This window comes from Diabrotica undecimpunctata, chromosome 7 (genome assembly GCF_040954645.1).
Source record: "Diabrotica undecimpunctata isolate CICGRU chromosome 7, icDiaUnde3, whole genome shotgun sequence".
In the NCBI taxonomy this organism is placed as follows: Eukaryota; Metazoa; Arthropoda; class Insecta; order Coleoptera; family Chrysomelidae; genus Diabrotica; species Diabrotica undecimpunctata.
This window is the reverse complement of record NC_092809.1, coordinates 33057426-33082153: the sequence shown is the minus strand read 5'-3', so window position 1 is coordinate 33082153 and position 24728 is coordinate 33057426. Positions and strand designations below refer to the sequence as shown.

Below are 24728 nucleotides of genomic sequence, written 5' to 3'. Positions count from 1 at the left end.
TAACGGGAAATTTGAAATTTCATTTAATATCAAGTCGAGTGTACTTAAAAAGTTCTCCAACAGCGAGCTACCACAGTAAAATGCCAACATCTTTCCTGTTATATCATATCCACAGAATGGATGTGTGGTTCAAAGGATAGCTACAGGAATTTTTAGCTTTTCATGACGAAATCCTTTCACAACTCCCATTTCTGTCAAAGTCGGTTTCATCATCTTATTTATATTTTCAGAAGCGTAGACGGTTGCAAGAAGGGATTTTATGCTAATTTGTAAAGTTTCTAGTTTATTTTGGTAAATTTTCTTAGATTTTACTACTCGATTGGACAAGCATCCATCGTTTTCAAACGGATATGTTAAAATCTTGTTATTTTACTCTTTACTTAGTATTTTAGGATCAATTAAGATGTTTCCCCAACTGTTTCTTTATTCCAATATTTTTTAAATGAACAAAGAACATTTACACGACGACTCGATAAAAAAATTATATCAGTCCAGATAAGAACAAAAGAGCAGCATAAAATTACACAAGATATATAAAAAATAAATTACACAAGATATATAAAAAATAAAATTACAATGCAAAGAAAAAAATAATAGTTGTATGAATTGTTTCAAAAAGTATTGCTATAAGAGCTTACTTCAATATTTTATTGTTTTTATTATTCTTAATATTTTTAACATATGACCTTATTTTATTTACTTGTAGCTTAGTTGTCAGAAATTTGACCTCTAACAATTCCTACGAACAAGCTGAATTTTGCCAAAAACGTCAATTTTGAGCAAAAAAGTTAACCACTATCCTAGGGTTTCCCTTTAAAACGACCCCTCGCCATAGAAACAAAAGGGGTTTTAAATAAAAAATGTAGCTGAGATAATATTGAGCAAAAATGTGTATGTGCATTCTTTGTGTAGAATGAACCGTTCCCTCAGAAACAACGCTTGAAGCGATCGGTGAGTTTAATTGTCAGTTACGCACGCGAAATAAATTGTAAATAACATTTGTATCAACTTGATGGTAAAAACTTCATATCAGAGTGTCCTATCGACAAAAATCAAAATAAATTTTAAAGGTAAAAAGTGCAGCTTTAGTATGTAATTTTTGTATTTTGTTGCAAATAAAGTGAATTTCAGAAGATTGTTTCCATTTTTTGCGATTCTCATAAAATCAATTATCACTTTTATTGACCGGTCCTAGTGAAAAGTTTAAATTCAGCGTTTTTTCAGGTATTTTTCAAATGCCTCACATTTGCTGCCAAACCTCTAAACCGATATTTCAAACCGATATGACATACAAACCCCGTTCGTTTCATACGTTGTTTTTGATGGAATGGTTCATTCTACACAAAAAATGCTGATAAACATTATTGTTCAAAATTATCTCAGTTTAATTTTTTATTCAACACATTTTTTTCTACCGTGTACAGATTCTTGATAAATCGATTTTTTTGTCACCCCTTAGAATGCGAGTTTTAGGGATAAGCCAGAGGTAGAAGTGATAATCATTTTTGCATATTTTCCGAATAGTATTGTGGCGTATTTCAATAAACCGGTTCTAATTTATGTAAATATATTTTTTCATAATTTTACAGCACAATAATATTTTATCAACTCCACTAACTAATATCAGCGCTGCTTATATATACAAGTTATTATGTACTACAATAATCTGAAATAGTCCACCTCTATTTCGCTTCCATTAGCGCCTCAGATCTGTCCGCCGGTAGATAGATCATGAATATTCTTGAACACAGATCATCTCATCTCGAGATGCAACCGTTACATGAGGGACTATTTCGTTACACTGCTCCCCTCTTAGATCTGAACGTCCCGATCTGCAGCTTTACATGAAAACCCAGTATAGCAAAATCTACAGGACTCTCCAGCTCTGCACAAGCTGGAAAAGTCCTTTTCCTTTAGAAAGAAATAACAGTCTACTGTCTTTGAAGGACACGATCTCTTCGGGTTAATGCAACACACAGTAATTCGTACGCCGGTTTCTTGAAAGATCACTTCAAGCATGCTTCTGATAATCTTCCAATCCAGATTTTCTAGTGCATGCATGGCCTATCTTGGGTACAGCCATAATTGGCCTCTTGATGTCATAATAACACAAGATTTTCTTCAAATTAGTTAGAGCACGCCATATATCCTCGTAGCTTGCCTATATACGACTTCCTGGTCACTATGTACATCAAAGATCGAGGGCCATCTTCTAAACTCAGTACTCTTCCAACTAGAGGCTGCTGATTTTTTAACTCGTCTATATGACCGAACTTCTTATAGAATACAGACGAGACTCTTTTAGTCATCTCAAGATCTTTGGCCATACAGTGGGCTAGAGAGACGTTATGCGGAACACTAAAGAGATCTTGCTGAACTTCTATGGTCATGCCGAATCTAGCACTCTTTCTCTTTGCGTAATTTGACAAAAATTCATTAAAGCTTGGTCGCCGGTCATCCTTAATCTTATGTTGAAGGGGTCGTACTTCTTCTGTTTAATTTAAGCCAGCATAGGGTGCATGACGAATTATGTGAACTACTTTTGGTTTACCTTTCGGTAACTTCCTAATTCGGTATATTACGTCATTTATTCTCTTTTAAGTTTCATACAGACCTTCCCATTGTTTTTGCAGTTTAAGAGACAAGCCTCGATGACGTTGTGGATTATAAAGCCAAACAAGATCACCTAATTCATAGTTTTTATTCTTGCATTGAGAATCGTATTGATGTTTTATTCTGTTACTGGCTAATTGGATGTGTTGTCGGGCAAGTTCATGAATGTTGTTCATTCTTAACTTCAGGCCGTCGACATATTCTTCACTTGCAACATGTTCTTTGAAAAGTCTGCATCTGAACTCTAGGTCGCAGGGCAAACGAACTTCATGACCTACCATCAGGCAGGTTGGAGTCTGGCCTGTAGTTTTATTCATGGCCGAGCGGTAGGTCATTAGGAATAAATGAATGTGCTACTCCCAATCTCTTTGATATTTTGATACAACTTTGGACATATGTTTACCCATCGTTCAGTTCATCCTCTCGACCATTCCATTTGATTAAAGATGCAGAGGTGTCGTTCTGGTCTTATTGACACCAATCAATTTGAAAAGGTTTTGGAAAAGGGTTGCCTCGAAGTTTCGCACTTGGTCGGAGTGGATCTCCAAGGGAACACCAAATCGGCTAAAGAATTCTTTAACAAGTACCTTTAACAAATAAAATATTCCATGGCTTCCAGAATATAGTTGTTTCCATCATTCGTCTCTGGAAATTAACCTGCAATGTCGATTTCTACTATTCCCATAGGACAACCAACATTATACTGTTTCATGGGTGCCCTATTTTTACCAACTGGACCATTACTGGTTGCACACAGTTCATATTTCTGGCACCATCTGCCTACGTCATCTTACAGTTTACCCAATAGAACCGTTCTCAAACCTTTTGCAGAGTCTTCGTAATACCAAAGTGTCCACCTGAGGCACCCTCATGCGACTGACGCAATTCTTCTGACACATTACTTTTAGGTACAATCAACTCAAGCTTAGATTCTGTACCATCATCGTTCTCATAGGTTTTATACAGAAGATCATCTTTTGGCACTAGGAAATTTGCATTGGCTCCAGTAAGACTTGACTTCTGGACTACATGCAATAATGTCTTGCCAAGTAGGTCTCTCACTTCAATGCATCCATTCCAATACTCTTTTTATACATGGATCATCTGCTTAAGCGTCTTGTAGCTGTTGAGGCTGCCATTGATCATTAATAACGGTGGTTCGTCTTACGGGACAAAGTCGTTCTTCTAATTTAAGACAGTGATTATAATTTAAACTACATGGCTGTCTTGACTGAGCATCAGCGTTTGAATGACTTTTTCCAGCTCAGTGTTAGATGTATTCTAGCTTTCTGAATGTTGTATTACTTTCTTGCAATTTACGGCGAATGTGACCTACGTCGCCACCATTCCAACATCTGGGTTCGCATCTCTTCAGCATCATGTTACGGCAAAGTATCTAAAGCATATTCTTCCAATATGTTATCTGATGCCTCCGAAGAAGCCAACAGCACTATAAGAGCAACATCTGCTTTAAATTCTTGCAAATTCTCACTTGCTCGTTTGATTCTACTTCTTATTTGTACTTTGTAGACTTGTAGATGGGCATCTCCGTAACGTTTGTCTATTCGAGTAAACAAAGTCCGGTAACATTTTTCTTAGCCCTTAGGAATCGGTATTAGGATATCCGCAGCACTACCACATAATACAGCAGTCAAGAAAACAGCCTTTTCTTGTTCTGTCCAATGATTGGCTGTCGCAACAGCTTCAAATTGTCTAAGGTATATGGACCAAGAGTCTCGTCGAATCTTTTAGAAACATTTTCGAATTCCTCGACGTTTTTTCTAGCTGCTTCTTTAATAATTTGAGGCATTTCATCGAATCTTTTGGAAACGTTTTCGAATTTATTATCATTTTTTCTAGAAATTTATTCGATCATTTGAGAAAAATTTTCAAATTTATTTTCATTTTGTTTAGAAGTTTCTTCGATCGTTTGAAAAATATTTTAAAATTTCTCGTCATTTTTTCTCGAAGTTTCTTTGATCTTCATTAAAACTGCTGCTCCTGCTGATTGAAAATGAAATGTATCTGGGTCATCTTCATTCTTGTTGAGAACATTTTTCAGTCATTCTTGAAGAATCTTCTTGGACCTGCTGAAGTCTTCATCCTTTTCTTCTAGTTGTTCACGTAACTGTTTTACTGATAGTTCTGCAAGCCGCATTTTTGGTCAGGCACACATGTACTTTTTTAAATGTTCTTTCTTACAAAGATCACTACCGAAGTACCTGGATATTCCCGACGAACAATACTTTTCAAAAGTTCAGAAGCCTTTTTCAAAAGTCACTGCGGAATTTATTTTAAAATAAATCAATTACTTCACATCGTGATACCAACTGTAACGTGTTTCAATAAAATGAGCGGTTCTAATTTATGTAAATATATTTATTTATAAGTTTACAGCAAGATAATATTTTATCAACTATACTCACTAATAGCAGCGCTGCTTATATATACAAGTTATTATGTACTAGATAAATCTGGAATAGTCCACCTCTATTTCGCTTCTATTAGCGCCTCGGATCCGTATGCCAGTCGACAGATCATGAACATTGTGGAACACAGATCATTTCATCCCGATATGCAACCGTTACATGAGGGGCTATTTCAGGGGCAGTTTATACTTTTTTAGTACTTCGATAAGGCTGCGAATCAAGATTTCGACTAGTTCCCACACGTTTTTTTGAGATAAAAGCTTTACTACTTGCGTAGAAGTGGCGAAAGACGCGTAATTCTATAAACATAACGATTGCCGTGCCAAAATTATTAAGTTTTGGTTTGCTCATTACATTTAATTTCAACTACCTTTATTATTTCTGATATAGATATAGGCAATGATCTGATATAGGCAATTTCCACAAAAATTTACACAAATTATACAGCCTACACCTTCTGTTGCTCCTCATTTTTTCACCAACTCCACTGTATAACATCAAATGTCTATTTCTAATTATGTTTCTCTTTTATCTTCATTTTTTGTTTCGGTTAAGCTAGGAAATCTAAAGCCTTTTCGAAATCTATTTCTAATTCTTTCTCAACATAGTGTGAAGTTTTAATATTCCGATTCTCTAACTTAATAACAATTCTTGCTTTCCTGGCTTATATTTCCTCTCTGTGTTTTCTTTCATTTATTTCCTTTTATTTATTCAAGCTACCTCGTTTGTCTTGTTCTTACCAGATCGTGATCTTCACTTTTGCTAGATCGTGACCTTCGCCTCATCCAGTTGGTTATTTAGTTTTTTTATTGTATTCTCACGTATATTGTATGACTTTTCGAGAAGTTAACTCATCCCTCTCTGTATCCTCTCCATTACGTACTGTCTATTGTAAGTTTGTGTAACACTACTTTTACATTATTTTCATTGTCTCTTTCCCTTGGGCTTTTCTTTTTAATTTTTCCTGTATTATGTAATTGGTAATTAAAAGAAAAAAGTCCTATTTGTGTCTGTGTGCAATAAACTATTGTAACATTCAAAAATTTTATAAATGGTTTGAGCATTAAAAGTGATTGTATGAAAACTACGAAACTGAAAGATGCGTAGATGAAAAGAAATTGAATGGCAATTTACAATAGTAGTAAGACGTATAAAGGTAATCGGGTAGGTAGGTTTTAGTATGTGAACAGGAAGGTTATTCAGCTTATGAATGGTAAATATCTACAAATGTTAAAGAAAACAAACTAATTTGAGGTTGAATTAGAAACTACTCTGCGATAAACTGTGCACTTTTGTACAAACTTACATTTCAAACTGTGGTATATTTCAAAAAACTTTAAGATACTCTACAGACCAGAAATTTTGGTCAAATTTTAATCAAAATTATTAATAAAATATAATAACCCAACCGCATACAGCTCTTATACACCGTTAAAAGTAGTCAAATTCAGTGTCTTGTACATTTATTTAACCCTTCACATTTCTCGGCAACGAGCCTTTCCTTGTCGTTTTGTTTTAGTTGTATGCCACACAATTTCAGTAAGAGAGTTAAACTCTCTACACCTGACACCGAAATTTATGTTGTTTTGTCAACTGCGAGCTATTGAGAAATTGGAGGAAAGATATTGCCTCCGGTTGAATGACAGACTATTCACTGAACGAGCTTTAGTCTGTTTAGTTATAAAGATACTGATAAAAACGAAAATGGAAATTTTATAAACAAGTTAAACAGAAACAAATTATCAAAATTGTTTTAAAAATGTTTCTTATAGCATCTCAGCGTTTGACAAATAAATATCTCGCTGGAAAATAAACATTTTATTTGGATGTTCTCATTTTCAAATTGCATATCAATTTTATTATTTTTTTATTGATCTTCAAATGGAAATCCTTTAGCTTTTTTATATAATACTTCTTACTTTTTTATTTATTTATTCGTTTTTTCACCTAAATACTTATTTTCAGTAAATTTTCTAACAGTACATTATGAAGAAAATACATTGAAAAGAATGGGTATTAAAATAATCAATAAATACTTTATTTATCTACGATGTAATACAAATGTGATTCTGGAAGCTGATACAAAAACAAATCTAAAGATACCTGCCTGATTAAAAAATTAAATACCAAAACTAAAAGTGGAACTAAGAAGAAATCTTCAATAAACCAAGACTGTGACAAATGCCTTGATCAAAATCGGAAGAATAATCACAAGCTGACAACAGAAATAAAAAGGCAAATAATAATAATTGTTTAATAAGGTTATTAGCGGAGCGGTAACAATTAATTACAATTTACTTATTAAATTACAATCTTTTAAAAACAGAAGTAGTTTATCAATATTATTATTTGAGTTTAAAAGGTCTTTTAAGATTGTTTGGTAGATGGTATTTAATTCTATGAATATTAAACTTTTCGCACTTTTCCACTAGCACATGTTTTACTGTAAGGGGTGAACCGCACTGATCACAAATTGGGTGTTCTTCTTTTTTAAACACATGTTCATGGGAAAACTGTATAAGTCGTAAACGGGAAATGATCATTTACTTTCGTCTAGATACATCGGATGGTTGCCATGGTCCAATTTTATTTTTTATTTCCTGAAGCTTTGATGGTGTGGATTTTCATTTATTGTCCCAGATCTCAAAAATATGTTTCATAAAGTAGCTTTTTAGATCCATACTAACAGATTGGAGAGACATTTGGGTACTGTTATCATTTATGGCTTCTTTGACATTTCGATCGGCTGCTTCATTTCTTGTTACTCCGACGTGTGATGGGAGCCAGAGAAACTTGATACTTATATCTTTAGTATGTAATTTATTTAGTTCTTTCTTTATTAGTAAAGCGAATGGATGCTGGGTGTATATTTTCTTGATTAGGTGTAGTGATGACATAAAATCTGTCACGATTAACATTTTGTTCACCTTATTCGCATTTGCATGTAGTAATGCTTGGTAGATTGCATAAATTTCTCCTGTGAATACGGTTGCACTATCTGGAATTCTATGTTTGAGAATCTCTGTGTTGTTAACTATTGCCACCCCGACTCCATTTTCAGTTTTAGACGCATCGGTGTAGTATACTGTGTAAGTTAATTAGATCTATAAAGTGTTGTACGATAAGAACGGGGTTAGTGCTATTTTTTTAGAATTGTAATAGACTACAGTTGAGGAGATAGAGGAGATACAGTTATTGGAATGGAGGCCAAGGGAAGACAAGAGAAGTGTCGGTCGACCACCTACAAGATGCACTGACGATTTAAGAAGACTCAATAAAAACTGGATGAGAGCGGCGCAAGATAGACGGAGTTGGAAACATGAGGAAGAGGCCTATGTTCAGCAGTGGACTCTTGAGGCTGGATGATGATGATGATGATGACAGTTGAGTATTGGAATTTTTACAGTCCAAGGTGGACATGAAGATACATTCTTGTATTGATATAAGGGTGGAAATTGCTTCCAGTTAAGTAGTTTTATTGCATGATTGATTCTGCGAGAATATGGAGAAATTTGACGAGTTATTCATCATAGATATGTTTAAAATGTTATTTATTGTAATTCTTTTATTTACATGTATGTTAGAAGCGTAGTTTAGGGTTAAAAGCTGTCTACGAAGCTTATGCGTGGGTTCACCTACTTCGGCTTGTATGCTATTTATCGGAGTTGTTCTGTATGCCCCAATTATAATCCTTAGGGAGGTGTTATGTAACGTATCCAAAGGGTTTAACGTTGTTTTGCTGACATATGCATATGCTACACATTCGTAATCCATCTTGGAACGAATTAAGGATCTATATAACATGAGCAGTGTTTTACAATCAGCATTCCAAGTTCTCTGAGCTAGGTATTTTAACATATTAAGGCCATTTCGCCCAGGAGCTAACTGCTGAATACGACTTTTCAATTTAACTGTTGATCAAATATCATTCCTAGGAATTTTATTTCGTTTGTATAGAAAAGATTTTGATTCTCAAGAGTGAGGTTTGGTTTATCCTCGACATGTTTCTTTGAAAATAGTATACAGTTTGTTTTATTGGAACAAAAACTAAAACCAGACCTTAGTGACCAATTTACTAGTTTATTTAAGGGTTCTTGTAATATTGACGCCATATTATTAACGTTCTTGCCTTTGATGTAAAGAAACAGGTCATCAGCATATAGTCTTGCCTGAACAAGTTTCGCAATGATTTTTATTATATCGTTTATTGCTATTAAAAATAGAGTAGGACTGATAATCGATCCTTGTGGGATTCCATTTTGTTGTTCTCTAATATAAGATATAGCACCGTTTGCTCGGACTTGAAATGTTCTTTGAGTTAAAAAATTGCTTATGTAGGCCAAAATATTTCCTTGATATCCCAGCTTTTTTAGAATGTTCAATATACGTTGTTTCCATACTATGTCAAATGCTTTAGTTATGTCAAAGTATATTGCCATACATTTTTGGTTATTTTTAAAAGCTTCGTGAATAGCGTTTTCCAGATCGCTAATGTTTTCGTTTGTAGATCTCTCTGGTCTAAATCCAGCTTGTTCGATGATACGTTGATCATTGTGTTCCAAGGTCCACATTAATCTTTTGTTAACTATTTTTTCCATAACTTTACATGAGGAACATGTAGATAGGACGATATAAATCTGGGTGTAATTTATCTTTATTTGCTTTGATAATCGGGATAACGATGGCATTTTCCAGAATTTTGGGAATGATTTTTGTGACCAAATAATATTAAAAATTTTGAGCAGAAACTCTTTTGCTACTATGAAAAGTTTTTTAATAAATTGTATTGGTATGTCACCTGGACCTGGTGAAGTATCTTTCATGCTATTAAGAGCTTCTTGAAACTCCCCATAACTAAGGGGTGTATTGATTGGGTGGAAATCGTCGGAGATTCTAATAGGTACTGCCTCTTCCTCTTGTTTGTAGGTTACGAACTCGTTACTGTAAATTTGGCTCGATGAGAATTTTTGATAGGTATCAGCTAGTTCATTTACTATATCCTGTGGGTCAGTTAGTAACGTTCTTTCTTTCTCCAGTCTTACAATTTGTTGGTAGGTGTGCTGTCCTGTTATTTTTTTAACTTTTTTCCAAACGAATAATATATCTGTAGTGCTGTTTATGCTAGATATGTATTTCTGCCTCGTTTGCTTGTTTTATGATCCTTCTGGCTTCAGCTCTACGTTTTTTGTACTCTGTTAATAGATCAATAATACTTTTGTACTTTTTGTATCGGTTCCAAATTGTTTTACTTAATTTAATAGCGACCTCACATTGTATATTCCACCAGGGAACTGGTTTGTGTTTGTTTAAAAGTTGAGATTTTTCTATGGCTATATTAGCAGTATCAAGTATAAGCTGAATGAAGCACGTGAGTGTGTCATCAATGGAGTCTGAAATTTTAATCCGCTACATTCTGTCTAATACAATTTTCTCAAATTCAATCCAAGTTGCTTGTTTAAGTTTCCATTTTTGAGTTAGTATTGTGTTTGTGTTTAAATTAGCGGTATGTTTTATTAAGACTGGGAGTGGTCACTACTATATAAATCTTTTAGTGCTACCCAATCGAATTGGATGAGCAACGAAGATTCACATATGACGAGGTCAATGGCGGAAAATGTTTCCGGAGCCATATTGAATCTTATTGGAGAGCCGTCGTTGAGTAGGCATAGGTTCATAGTGTTAAAAACATTTTCTAACATATTTCCCCTCGGTGTTGTTTTTTTTATCCCAATGTAATGTTATGGCCATTCAAATCTCCCGTGATTATTCTAGGTGAGGGAATTTGATGGAGAAGAATAAGTAATTCGGATTTAGTTAGGGTTTGATCTGGTGAAATGTAGATGCTATAAATATTGAACTTTAGTGGGTCCAGTACTGTTACGGCTACTGCTTCGATATAAGTTATGAGGTTTATTTTTTGGACAGGTATATTTGACTTTATATATAGACCTACTCCTCCACTAGCATAATTCTGATTGGGTCGATTGGTGCAAAATCCATTGTAACCTTTTAGGTTGTACATTGTGTTATTTTTAAAGTGGGTTTCTTGTAAAGAAATAGGATCTGGTGCATGCTTTGCGAGCATGCTGTAGCATGGTTAAATGGGTATATTACCCATTTAAATTCCATTGTAATATACTATTCAAGGCGATTTATTATTTAGTTGAAACACATGAATCGTTATCGGGTTCAGATGTTTCATGTTTTAATAGTTTTTCTAGCTTTTTGCGTAGTCGTGTGATTCGGTTTTTTAATTTTGAGTCAGTAAAATAATATGAGTGTCTACAAGCATTTTAAAGAGTGATGTTAAATCCGGTATAATCCTTATTGTATAATCCTTAACAATATTATAAACGTCTTTAGCTCCGTATGTCTCATTTAGTAAATCGCGAAATTGATCGTAGTTTAAGACATATGATTCTAAATGTTGATTGATAAAGCTTTTAGCAGATTCTTCGGTTTCTGTTATTACTTTAGTTGTGTCAATTTGATTTTGTAATTTCTGGCCCACTTGTATTTCTTGTTTTTGGGGTAAGTCTTGAATTGATGGTATATAAACATATTATTTTAGGTTCAAAATTGGTGTTGTTCCTTATTTTTCTGGATGTAGAACTACTTTTATTACCTCCTTTGTGAAATAAATTGGTTGATTGTTCTTCTGTTGGAGATGGGGTTTGAGGTAGATATCTTTTGGTTGATGTTGTTGATATTTCCGTTGTTGGAAGGGTCACATTTGACACATCCATCAAATTTATTGGAATAGGAGAAGTTAGTGAATTATTTTCGTGAATGTCTGTTTCGTGGTTGTTGTAGGAACATGCGAAGTGATATTTTGAGGTGAATTAGAAGTTGGAGTAGTATTTGGTATATCAAAATTGATTAGGGGAGAGGTTTCTGATGAACATTTTGAGGCAAGATGGCCATTTTGTTTGCATTTGAAACAAAGCGATTGGTCGCTGGATAAAAATATTTTGTAGCTAACATTATCATGATTGACCACGATAAAATTAGGTATGGTTATATTATCTAGGGGTTCTATGTATACTTGACGTCTAAAACTGAGTATGTGGCTATAGTCAGGATTTGTAGTTCTAATTCTCAAACAAGTTATTGGTGACATCAATTTCAGGCCTAGATTCTGGAGAAGATTGCTCAATATTTCATGTGGTATTGTTGGACTAACATTAGATAAGATAAGACGTTCTGATGTGGTGATTAGTCTACGTACTAGAAGTACTTCATTGTTTATTTTAATGGATCCTGTTTTATTGAGGAAATCATCAACTACAGCTTTACTGGAAAAGTAAATGCATACTCGGTTATTAGAGATTCTTAACGAATAAATAATATTTTTTGGTTGAACGAGTGGTCCTAGTTGTTGTAGATAATCTTGCAATTTTGCGCCATTAATTGAACTGAAGATGATGGCTTGTTCTTTTAGTGAAAGTTTTGGACTAGTTTGTTGAGATGCAACAGTAGAGTACATTGGATTACTTTGAGAAGAGGTAGGAATTTCCATTGATAATAAATTATTATTCATCATTTAATTTTACTTGAACACTTTGTTTTAATTATAATCATATTCAAGTACATCTCTGATTTTAATTGTTGTTGATAAAAAACCAGTCCGGTGTTATGTTGATATGATGATTCTATTTAGATCAATTTCCAAAGTAAATATATTATTTCGATCTAATTAATGTTCTTCTACTCACGTTTTTAGGTCTTCGTACAACACTAACTTTATTAAACAGGTATATCAATTTAAATAATTAATTATGGTAAAAATACTCGTATAAAATTGCGAATATATCGGAGCTGAAATTAAACACACTTTGTGGTTCGGAATCAGGTTAATAATAATTGTTGATAAATAAGAACAAAAGATACCAATGATATTTAAGAATAAAAATATTTAATCGGTATATACCTACTCTCTGTTTCTAGTTATAGTTTAAGTCTGGACACATAAGAATAGATGTGACAAGATTTCCATTCTATGCAGAGCTAGGCCACATGATCTCGTTCTTCTTTAAGTGTCATCTCCGCGAAGAAGTTTGGTAATAATCATGGCTATTCTGATCTAATATGATTCTGATCTATGTGATTCTTGTTCTTTCTATTTTTATTGAAACGAAGCTTCTATACTGTCTGTATAAAATCTTTGATGTGGAGAGAATTGAAGTTCTGGTTATAGAGGTACAAAATAAAGTTCTGTCTTTTTTATGACTTAAAACGTTAGGATCTCTAGCTTGATTTTTGCCGACTACCCTCTCTTTGATCTGTTACGTGCTTTTATAAATGAATTATGAGGTCAAGATCCACGCTTCAAGCCTTATTACAAATATGAATAAACAAATAATTGTTACAATTTAAATCAATAGCATGTGGGAAACAAATCATTTTTAGGCTACACATGTAATAAAAATATTTGAGAAAAGCGTTCTTTACATGAGGCATTAAAATCCATTGTTTAGTAGATGATATTAAAAACTGTTGTATTACTTAAAACATATTGACGGTATTAGATTTATGTTTCGATACAAGGCAGCGGCAAGCTGCTTATACGTATTTAGACCTCTTTAGGTCTCCTCAGAGCGGTATAGCCACTGCTCTATATCAAAACAAAATCTATCCCATCCTAAACCAATAGTTATCAAAATAACTATTTACGGACGTAACTACGCCATCTAAAAACAAAAAGAGAAATCAGACGATTTCTACCTGGCGAAACCGAATTCAAATTTTCACCACTGTGCCTTCTAAAACTTGCAAAGCAAACAGCTTGATAAATTACTCGGCAAGGGAATGTAAGAATTGTATCCTGGTTTCGCCAGGTAGAAATCGTTTGATTTCTCTTTTTGTTGTATTACTGTTTCTCTACAGTAAAGTGCTGAAGCGAGCGTCACGAAACTAGCGCCCCAAGATAACGTCGTCACGGATAATGGAACTTCCGCGACAAGATGGCGTAGTCACTGCTAGAGTCACAAAATAGCGGTTCTTTACATTGATTCACTACTCTCGATAAATTCGTTTCTGGTCATTATATATTTACTCTAAGCAGGTTTAAATAAAAAAGTGCATGAAAAATAACTAATCAAATATAGAAATTAAATGAGAACTAGGAAATTAAAAAAATATCTGTCACGTATTTACAAAAAAATGTAAATTTATAACATTTAAAGGGTTTTCACCCATATATTTTAGTGGCTCATAGCATGTACACTTTGTTACACTGATGATGGAATTTACATTCCGAAAACGTTTTGTATTTGTGATATACCCCGTTTGGGTATTTTATTTATACCTTTTACTAAAAATTTGAAATAAAATTTTTTTGTGATACATGGTATACAGCCAGCTACAGGAACTTAGTCTCCTAGTGGATTTTGTATATTATTTTTTATTATTTGGTATTTGGTATGAAATATTATTTGGTTATTTGGTATGAAATACCTTTATTTAAAGGTATTTCATAAAAAAATTCAGAAGTATTGATGTTTTTTCTATTTTTCCATCGTTGTCTGGAGTAATTACGTTAAATCAGAGTTATGCATGTGAAAAACTGTTGAGATTTGAAGTTTTTAACAAGTATATATTGTTTTGATGAAATAATGTATCTTTAATATTTCACAAATAGCGCTAACTTTAAAAGAAAAAAAGTTAAGGTCAAATTATTTATGCCACATATGTAACATACGTTGCGTCCTCTATCAGCTATATCAAAGTGTGTATCAAATTATAATTCAACATACTCAAAAGCCCCCAGTTATAAATTTTTATACATAAATATCCACAAACATAAATTTATAAAAAAAAATAAAATTTTAAATTACTAGTATCTTTCTTAATATCAACATTTTATTACAGCAACTTGACTAAAATCGTAATATTTTAAAGCGAATTGTTTCTTTTTGTACATTTACTTTGGGACCACCTTATATATCGTCGTTACTCATGCGTTTATCTTTCGTAAAAGATACTTTTTAAACTGAGTTAATTAAAAAATATATCACATAAGTTTTATTTATGAGTTCATTATCTTCAAACAGTTAAGCAGTATTGTTTCTCATATAAAAATAATCTCATGTTAACAAATAGCAGCTATTTCATAAAAAATAGCAAAGGAGTCTTTTCACGTCATTTTTTCAATAAGACAACTCCTGCAGAGGCCCAAGTTAATCGCAAATTCAGCGTTTTATATGGAGCACTTATCTCGACAATTTTGAGAAAACGACTATAATAAAAAAGCGCCCTTTACGGTACCTTTTTCTGTTGTGGAAACGAGCAAGAATTAGTAACGAGAAGCCAGCTATACATATTAAAAAAATTATATCACACTGTTATTGCTAAAGCCACAAAAAAGCGCCGGCCTTGATTAGATACCATAAAATAGGAAAGAATATTAATGACGAAATATTATTAAAAAAAATTGTTTTATACTCGTATAATATCTTCCGAATTTTGTAAAAATACTTTTTTAAGATAGGGACCCTTTTATTTTCTTTATTCCTGTCTTTCTTATCACTTTTAATTTTTTAATGTTTTCTGAATATAAGCAGCACAACAAGAAAATTAAAAAAGTACTTTTTAAGTTAATATACAACCAAAATATTAGGCAGGTGAGTTGCCTTTCCCCATTCTCTTTACTAGGCAAAACATGCATACAGTGTGTAAAAGCCAAATGAAATAACATCATTATTTAGGTTACTGTACATATTTATAAAAAATCCCGAAACACGTCAAATTTAAATTATAACTTGACATTCTTTAACGTGAAAATGCAACCCCTACCTTCAACCCCTTTAGAATGACAGGTACAGCCCCCAATTTTTAAAATAGGAAGTATAGGCTTGTGATATATCGTTTGAAAGGTCTTTTCATTCTCCATTCAAAAATGTTGTCGCTTTCAAGTTTATTAAGATAAAATAAATTAAAATCATGTGGTTACCGAAATTCGCTACAATACAATCAAAAACTAAAATGTAATGCAAAACGTAATAAAATGTAGAACACGAAAAAAAACTATGAATATTAATGAAGTAGATGTTCAAAATGTTCACCGCGAACGTCGTTGCAACATCCTAATCTCAAATAAAATTGTCTTCTAACATTATTTAACATAACAGGCGTGATCGACCTAATAGCAAGCGTTATTCGTTCTTTTAAGTCATTTAAATCAGAAGGTTTAGTTTTGTACACATGGCTCTTCACATATCCCCATAAAAAGAAATCTAATAATGTAAGATTAGGTGATCGCGCTGGCCATTCAATCGATCCTCGCCTCCCTATCCACCGATTGGGACATATTGTATCGAGGTACTGCCGGACATTAAGTTGGTAATGTGGTGGTGCTCCATCCTGCTGAAACCATATCATATTCGCTGGAACTTGAGGGTTTCCTGGATCAGGATATAAATTTGCCAACGTTGGAATGACATCATTTTGAAGTAGTGACAAATAATTGTTACCATTCAAGTTTCCCTCAATGAAAAAGGGACCAATGATTATGACCAAACATTAAAGATGACCAAAACATTAACCTTTTGACGGTATTGAGTGTGTTCTTCTCTCATCCAGTGAGGATTTTCCGTGGCCCAGTAGCGGCAATTTTGCCGATTAGCATGACCGTTAAGTGAAAAAGTACACTCATCAGAAAACATAACGTCTTCTAATTGGATAATATTGTTATCCAAGATGTCCATCATTTGCTCACAAAAAAAAGTTCTCCTATCAAAATCGTCTTCCATGAGCTCCTGAGTAGGTATCATCTTATAGGGATGCAATTTATTTTCTTTTATTATGTTTACTATCGATGTATGGCTAGCATTAAATGTAGTGGATGCCTGTCTACTCGATGTACGAGCATGTGGATTTTCCTGAAACTCAAGCAACACATCTAATTTGAGTTCATCACTCAGTGCATTGGCAGCTACTTTTTTTTATCTGCCTTACATGACCAAACTCGCGAAACTGCTTCTCTATTTTACTTATTGTTCCTTGGGATATAGGCGGTAAATTAGGAAATTTCTCATGAAATAGGCGAGTTACTTCCTGTTGTGTTCGGGTGTTATCTCCGTAACCAATCATTTGTAAAACTGTTATTTTATGCATTTCCGTTAATCTAACCATTTTTCAGAATTGAATTGAAAGAAATTTTTACTTAAATTAAAATAGTGATAACTTAAATAAAACAATTTACTAATGCGTGTTAAAATAACGTTGCCACGGAAATTCTTTAACGTTTTTTAATGGTTACCATCTAAAAACTACATTGCTATGGTTTTTGTTCACTTTCTCATTCTCAAGACCTAAACGGGAAATAAGTTTCGAGTACATTTTAGCGAATTTCGGTAACCACGTGATTTTAATTTATTTTATCTTAATTAATCTTAATAAACTTGAAAGCGACAACATTTTTGAATGGAGAATGAAAAGACCTTTCAAACGATATATCACAAGCCTATACTTCCTATTTTAAAAATTGGGGGTTGTACCTGTCATTCTAAGGGGGTTGAAGGTAGGGGTTGAATTTTCACGTTAAAGAATGTCAAGTTATAATTTAAATTTGACGTGTTTCGAGATTTTTTATAAATATGTACAGTAATGAATTTATTCCATTTGGCTTTTACATACTGTATATTATAGAACGTTAACAAAGAAACACAATATCCAAGAGAAAAATGATGTATTCTTTTTCTTTTAACAATGGGATTCCTCTTTCACAGTGATACTTTGTAAATTTTGTAGTAAGTTAAACATTCTTACACTTTTACAGTTTCACAGCTATGCTGCAAGTTATTCTCTTGCAGCATAGCTGTGAAAATGGCTTTGTAAGCCGAAAGTGGTCAGCTAGTTGAGTAACTGTTTAATCCAGTCCTTCTACATTAAAATTTGTTACGGTATAAACGTTACATCTTTATTAATTTATATTTAAATAATTATTTTATTTTAATTTCTTTATTAATTTATTATTTCCTTTACCTTCAGTTTCTTTTTTTACTATTTTTTCTTCAAAAAATAGTTAGCGCCCTCTCTCTTTCTATCGGGTAGACTAAATATTCTGTTCTATTTCGACAGAAGCTAATTCCATCATAGACATATGTTCTATGGCATCTGTGCTATACTGCATTGTAGTCACTTTTCCAAAAGTTTTTAACAATGAATTCTTTGTTAACCTACAGAAGATTTAATGAAATAGAAAAATGAGCTGATAATAAAATTTTGAAATAATATAAAAATATTTATTCAGCAGGCTTTTTATCTTCCGTCTGCTCAGTGCTTGCCGATTCAAGTTCATCGGAAATACTTTTGCTCTCTTCTTCCTCGACCTTCTTTTCTTCTTCGGAGGCGGGAGCATCATCTACACTATCCTCTTTCGCCCCATTTTCTATGGCAGCTGGTGCAGGAGTAGATTCCTCAGCATCTGCGTCTGGTTCATCCCTAGCATCAGCATTATTATTGGCAGATCCCTCTTTGTCATCATGTAAATTAGTCTCATTACCATCAGCTTCACACTTTTCATCAACACTTATTGCCTGATCTTCACACTTTGAAGCATCGGCATTGTTATTACCAAATTCTTCTTTATCATCATGTGAATTAGTTTCTGTAGTGTCAGCTTCACTTTTGGATTCGTCAATACGTTTTGCTTGTTCTTCACTTTTAACTACCGAGGTTTCAGATTTTTCATCATGTGAATCACTACTTTCTTCTACAGCTCTCTTAGGCCTGTCCCTTAATGTTTTAGTTGTGCTAAAACTTTTTCTTTCCTTTTTAGCTGGAGGTGGGGAAGTTACACCTTTAGCTGCTGACCTTGTTCTGCATCTTCCTTCAACCTCAGGTCCCAAGCCCTTAGTAATCACTTTACTTTCTTCTCGAGCTCTCTAAATTGTCGTTAGTCTAGGAGACTTTTACTTGGATTTCCTAGTTTTGGAACTTTTTTCTTCTTGACTATTTTCTTCATTTACAGCATTATTAGTGTTTACTGAATCCACTTCAGATATTTTTACTATTTATTTTCACGATCTACTTAACAGAAAACGTTAACGATATATACAAGGACTTTCCCGGTCGTTGTCTATTCGGCGAAAATGTGTAACGATATGGCATCCTTTAACCTGTAAACAGGCGTTGGATGCCAATGTGTAACGATAAGACTACCAAAAAGAATTGAAATACTATTACAAAATAATACCTCAATCAACTATGGGAGCTTATCGTCTATGCTTCGTCTAGCTTATACACACTTTACACTACATTATTTATCATGTGATTTGTCATATGATTTGGTCATAAAGTGAAATTTACATGTTTACACTGTGTGATTTGCATCGAGCAAAAAGACAAAAGAGGGAATCTAATCGTTATGAAAAGGAGACCAAAAAAGTGGCCTCTGATGGCGGACATATCCGGAAATGCGAATGCGCCAAATTTAAATTTCATGACACTTCACAATAATCATACAGTGGTGTAGGGGTTTTAATTTATCTATTTATTTGTTATATTAGATAATATTAATATTACATAATATTAATACTTAATACACTTGAAATACTTTTTTTTAAACTAGGACACAATAAAGTTTTAATGAAATAATAACAATAATAGTCTAAAATGTGAAGCAATTGTTAAAAAACTTCAATAGAAAATACAAATAATCTTTCATGTGACAGTTGGGACAAATAATAACATCGAAATAACATAACCTAACTAAATTTGATTTCTAAAACAAGGAAAGAGTCTCTCTTTCCTTGTTTAATGTGGCCTCTCAAGATGGCACTTCCTGTCTAACAATATTTTTGCCCCCACTACCTTTACATTCCCTCTTTTGTCTTTTTGCTCGATGGTGATTTGTCATATAATTTTGTCATAAGCACTGTCATGCGGCTCGTCATACCTTGTCACAGGAGAATAGGACGGTGCCTATTCCGCATGATAAAATCATAATGATTTTCGGTAATAATACGGGTAACACCAACATATTTAAATATCGCGCCTTATTCTTATGTCAATTCAGCGACATTCCCTTACCAAGAGACAACATTTTTTATTTATTTATTTATTTTTTGTTTGTTGCATTGATATTGAACCTATTATCTAATGTGTGCTATTGTGTCGTATTTTTCTTTTATTATTTATTTAGTTTATTTTATTCTTAGTTTAGTGTTTTATAATCTTCTTAGTCATAATTTTAGTTTAGTTTATTTATTAATTATTTTTAATTTGGTATAATATCAACACTAAATTTGATATACCCTGTCCACGATTTCTTCGTAAGAGCCACCTGCAAGCCCAAAGGCGTCTGATCTTTTTCTTCTTACTGCTGTAATCTGTACGCAGTTCTTGCCGGCGTATTATTATTAAAAGTCGGGAAGCCAATGCAATCAAAGATTTATTTTCCATTATAATGGTTTCAAAATCTAATAGTTGATACCTATACTGTGTCTTATATCTCTATGACCACCAACAAAAAGAAAAATCAATAAAACCTCACTCATTGTCACTCATATCATAAGTCATAACTTATCATGAAATGTAAACACGATTTTTTAAAACATCATAGAAACGAGGAATCATAACAAATCTCATATCGTCGGCTTAACCTGCAAAACCCATAAGTCCACATTTGATCAAATTTGACATTTTAACGCCATCGTTCGCAAAAAAAATTAGTGAATTTGTCTAAGAAATTTCAGTAACTCCAAAAATTCTTTAAATGATCTGCGATAAAATCTGCGAAATCCGTAAGTCCATACCTTGCTGAAATCACAGCGCAAACGCCGTAACTCCGCCATTGTTCGTTACGTTGCAAGCACGAGCTGTGCTGGTCTTGTAAAATATTATTTTTTGTGCATTGTTGGCGATCTTTTAAACTTATTTTGGGCGAATAACATAAGGTAAGTGTCCTTAATTTGTGTTTTAACTTTTAAATGTAATTAAATGTAGTTTTAGACTTAAAATAAACTCTTTAAAATAATACATGGAGTTACGGGATTTGCGTATAATTTGAATTTAGTGTATTATCGAATTAAGTTGGAGTTAAGGGGTTTTCCTACTGTATATAATTAGGGATTTAGAGTCATACTTCTAGAGAGTATTCTTTAATTAAAAAAAAATACAAAATAATAAGTAGATATCAAAGGAATAATACTCAGAATATTGTAAAAATCAAAAATTTGTTTTATTTTACCAATTTTACTTATTTTTAACAGGTTTTCTGTTTTAGTAACTTTTACTATTGAGTGAAATGAAAATCTTGAAGTTTTCCTCCACTAATTTTAATAAATTTCTTGATCAATAGGAAACAAATAACCTGTATAGGTATGACCAAGCAAATAGGGAGACTTCAAGATTTTCAACTCCACTTCAAGAATTAACCATTTTTTCAACTTTTACTATTGGTTTAGCAATTACCATGACAACGGTTTTTGTTTACAGGGCATAATGGACATCTTTAAAAGCAGAACCAAGAGAATTATGTTAGCTATTTCTAATAAAGAAACCAACCACGCAAGAAAAGGTTGCAATCAAAATGTAGAAGCAAATAATTCAACAATAAGTACCAAACCCAAAGCACTCGAGAAAAATATGGCTTAAGTCAGTAATAATAAGAAAACCCTATGTGATGTTACAAACTTGTTTTCTTCATATGATGAAAAACCTTTTCAAAAATTCCTCTCTAGTGACGTTGATGATGAAATGTTACTATTGGATATTCCAGAAATTACAGACATGATGAAGATCTCTGACCAAATTTTGCCAGAAAGTAACCTAAGAGATGAAGTATTAAACAATTTTTGCACTAAAATTGAAGAAAATCTTACTTTAGAGTTTGAAAATAACATTCTTAGCTCATCAGAAGTAATGGCGGAAAATTTAATAATGGAAATTCAGAATGAAAGTGAAGTTGAAAATCATTCCAAATATATACCACAGAATGATGAGAACGTGATATTATTACCCTCTAAAAGTAATAACTTGTCAGATGTTAATAAAAAAAATATAATAGCAGAAGTTCAAAATGGTGATGAGTTTGAAGATGATCCTGATTATGTACTTGAAAGTGATCAAGAATCGTCGACTTTTTCTGAAAAAGATGCTGACAATGAAAGAGAAACAGCACAAGAAGCAGAACAAAATAAAGATGAGCCACTAGAAAAAAGAAGAATGAAAAGACACCTTGTGAATAAAGAAAATTGGATTGAAAATAAGAAGAAAATAAAACGTGAAAAAGGAGAAGCTTATTTGAGAAAAAGGAAAATTAATGGCCGATGGGATTATAATATAGAAAGAGAAGAAAGAAGATTGAAAGAGTTCTGTAACTGTAAACTTTCAAAAAAAAATACCGTCATTAAGTGCACCACGTTTTCTGAGGAGGATAGGGAAGCAATATTTACGAAATTTTGGTCCAATATGAACTGGAGCGAAAGAAAAATGTATGTATCCTTCTTAGTAAAACCAACGGCTATAAAAAGACATAGAAACAGGTAAAATACAACAACATCAAGAAGAAAGGAGTCTATGCTTTACTACATGAAGAAGGAAGGTCAACTTATTAGAATTTGTAAGCAGATGTTTTTAAACACACATTGTCTGAAGGAGGACATGGTACTTGACTGGTTGAGAAAAGAAGCGACTAGTCAAACAAAAACTGACGACAATACTTCTAATGAAATCACAATGCATACAGCGCGTTACAAAGACATGAAAGAAAATTTAAGGCAGTTTTTTTCTGAGCTGTCAAAAGTTGAGTCACACTACTGCCGGTCTTCATCTGACAAACTTTATTTGGAGCCCAACTGGAAATCCAAAGCAGCATTATTTCAATTCTATACGAGCTGGTGTCAAGAAAAACAAATGGGTTCATTATCAATTGCTTCATTTTCCCACGTGTTTGAAGAAATGAACCTCTCGCTGTATCGTCCTAAGAAAGACGAGTGTGATAAATGTGTGGCACACCGAAATGGCAACTTACCTGATGATATCTTTAATGAACACCAAGGAAAAAAGGGAAGCCAGGGAGGCAAAAAATCGAGATAAGGAGTCAGAAAATATCGTATTATGTATGGATTTACAATCAGTCTTACTGTCACCAAAGACAAACATCTCCTCACAATATTTTAAGACTAAACTGATAGTACATAATCTAACCTTTTTCGATATGAAAACTAAAGATGGCTATTGCTACCTATGGCATAAGGCCGCTGGCGGTACCAGCGCCAATGACTATGCCTCAATAATTTACAGCTTTCTCAAAGATCATGTCACAAAGGATCATCCTGATCAAAAAATTATAATTTACAGTGATGGTTGTACGTCGCAGAATAGGAATTCAACACTAGCCACCGCCCTTCTAAACCTATGTATGGAATCAGAAATTACGATTGAGCAAAAGTTTCTCGAAAAAGGGCACACGCAGATGGAGGCAGATTCCATGCATTCTACTATTGAAAGAAAACTTCGTCATAATAATATTAACGTACCTGCTGCCTACGTTGAAATTTGTAAGACAGCACGTAAAAATCCAAGACCTTATAAAGTTCATTATGTAGACCACAAATTTTTTAAGGACTTTAGTAAACTACAGTTTGTAAAATCTTTGCGTCCAGGTAAAAGAGTCGGTGATCCTCATGTTACAGACATTCGCGCCTTGCAGTATTCACCAGATGGAACAATAGCTTACAAGCTGAGACATACCCAAGATTACCAAGAGTTCCAAAGTCTACTAGAAAAGAGTTATGCTGTCAATTTAGTGAACTTCCAAACTTGTATAATAATCCTATACCGATTAAAAGAGAAAAGTTTTTACATTTGCAATCACTTAAGATAAGTATTCCATCTGATTATCACTCGTTTTATGACAACCTGGCATATCTTTAGATATGTTATATGGCATATATTTAAATTTTTGCATTATCTTTTAGTTAAGGTTTTGTTCGTTTATGTGAGGAATAAATAAAAAAGTTATATAAAGTTATATAAAGTTAAGTTGACTCAATTTTAATTATTAATTTTTACCCACCTCTTAGAGTAATTGAATCCCGTAAGTCCCAAAAATATTTAAATAAAAATAGGAAAAACCCGTAAGTCCAATTAAATATGTCATAAGATCAAATAACTTCTTAGAAATACCTTAAAATGTCAAATATGTTATATCTAAACAAATGTATATCTTGGATTTTTCTATTTGCTAAAACAAAAATTTACAGAAAGTTTTTTGTCTCCCCTGAAAAAATTTCCATTTTGGACTTCCGGGTTTTGCAGGTTAAGCCGACGATATGATATTGTCATATGATAAAATCATGTAGTGTAAAGTCTACTTTAGTTTCTCAAGTATAAATCCGTCTTATCTTAAACTATGAATTAAACAACAACTATGAAAATTATAAATAAAACAATGAATTAACTAATCACATTTAATTAGCATAAAACAAAATAACGATATTTAGTTTGCACAAGCAAACCCTACCTATGGCTTTACAATAAAATGAAATAATACTTCTGGCATCGATGGGTTGCGTGCTCCTGTATAGGATGCTGTTGCCTCCAGATTATGTGGGTAGGTCTTAGGTTTGCCATTTGAGTGGTCTTGAAGACAGCTGCAGTCTTAGTTGGTTGGTTTCATGTGGTTAATCCATCGTTTTATTTAATAAATTATCTTATAAACCCAAAGAAATCTCTGAA

General features: G+C 33.0%; 2 protein-coding genes across 2 annotated transcripts in view; both read right to left on the bottom strand.

Annotated features, from left to right (window-relative positions):
• GABA-B-R1 (gamma-aminobutyric acid type B receptor subunit 1) overlaps positions 1-24728 on the bottom strand; it is an 881512-nt gene that overhangs the window by 217610 nt on the left and 639174 nt on the right. The window lies entirely within an intron of this gene.
• Positions 18184-20687, bottom strand: LOC140446111 (uncharacterized). Its single transcript, XM_072538645.1, is given in 2 exon segments — positions 18184-19053; positions 20648-20687. Coding segments are annotated over 2 exon segments (807 nt in total). The 3' UTR covers positions 18184-18286.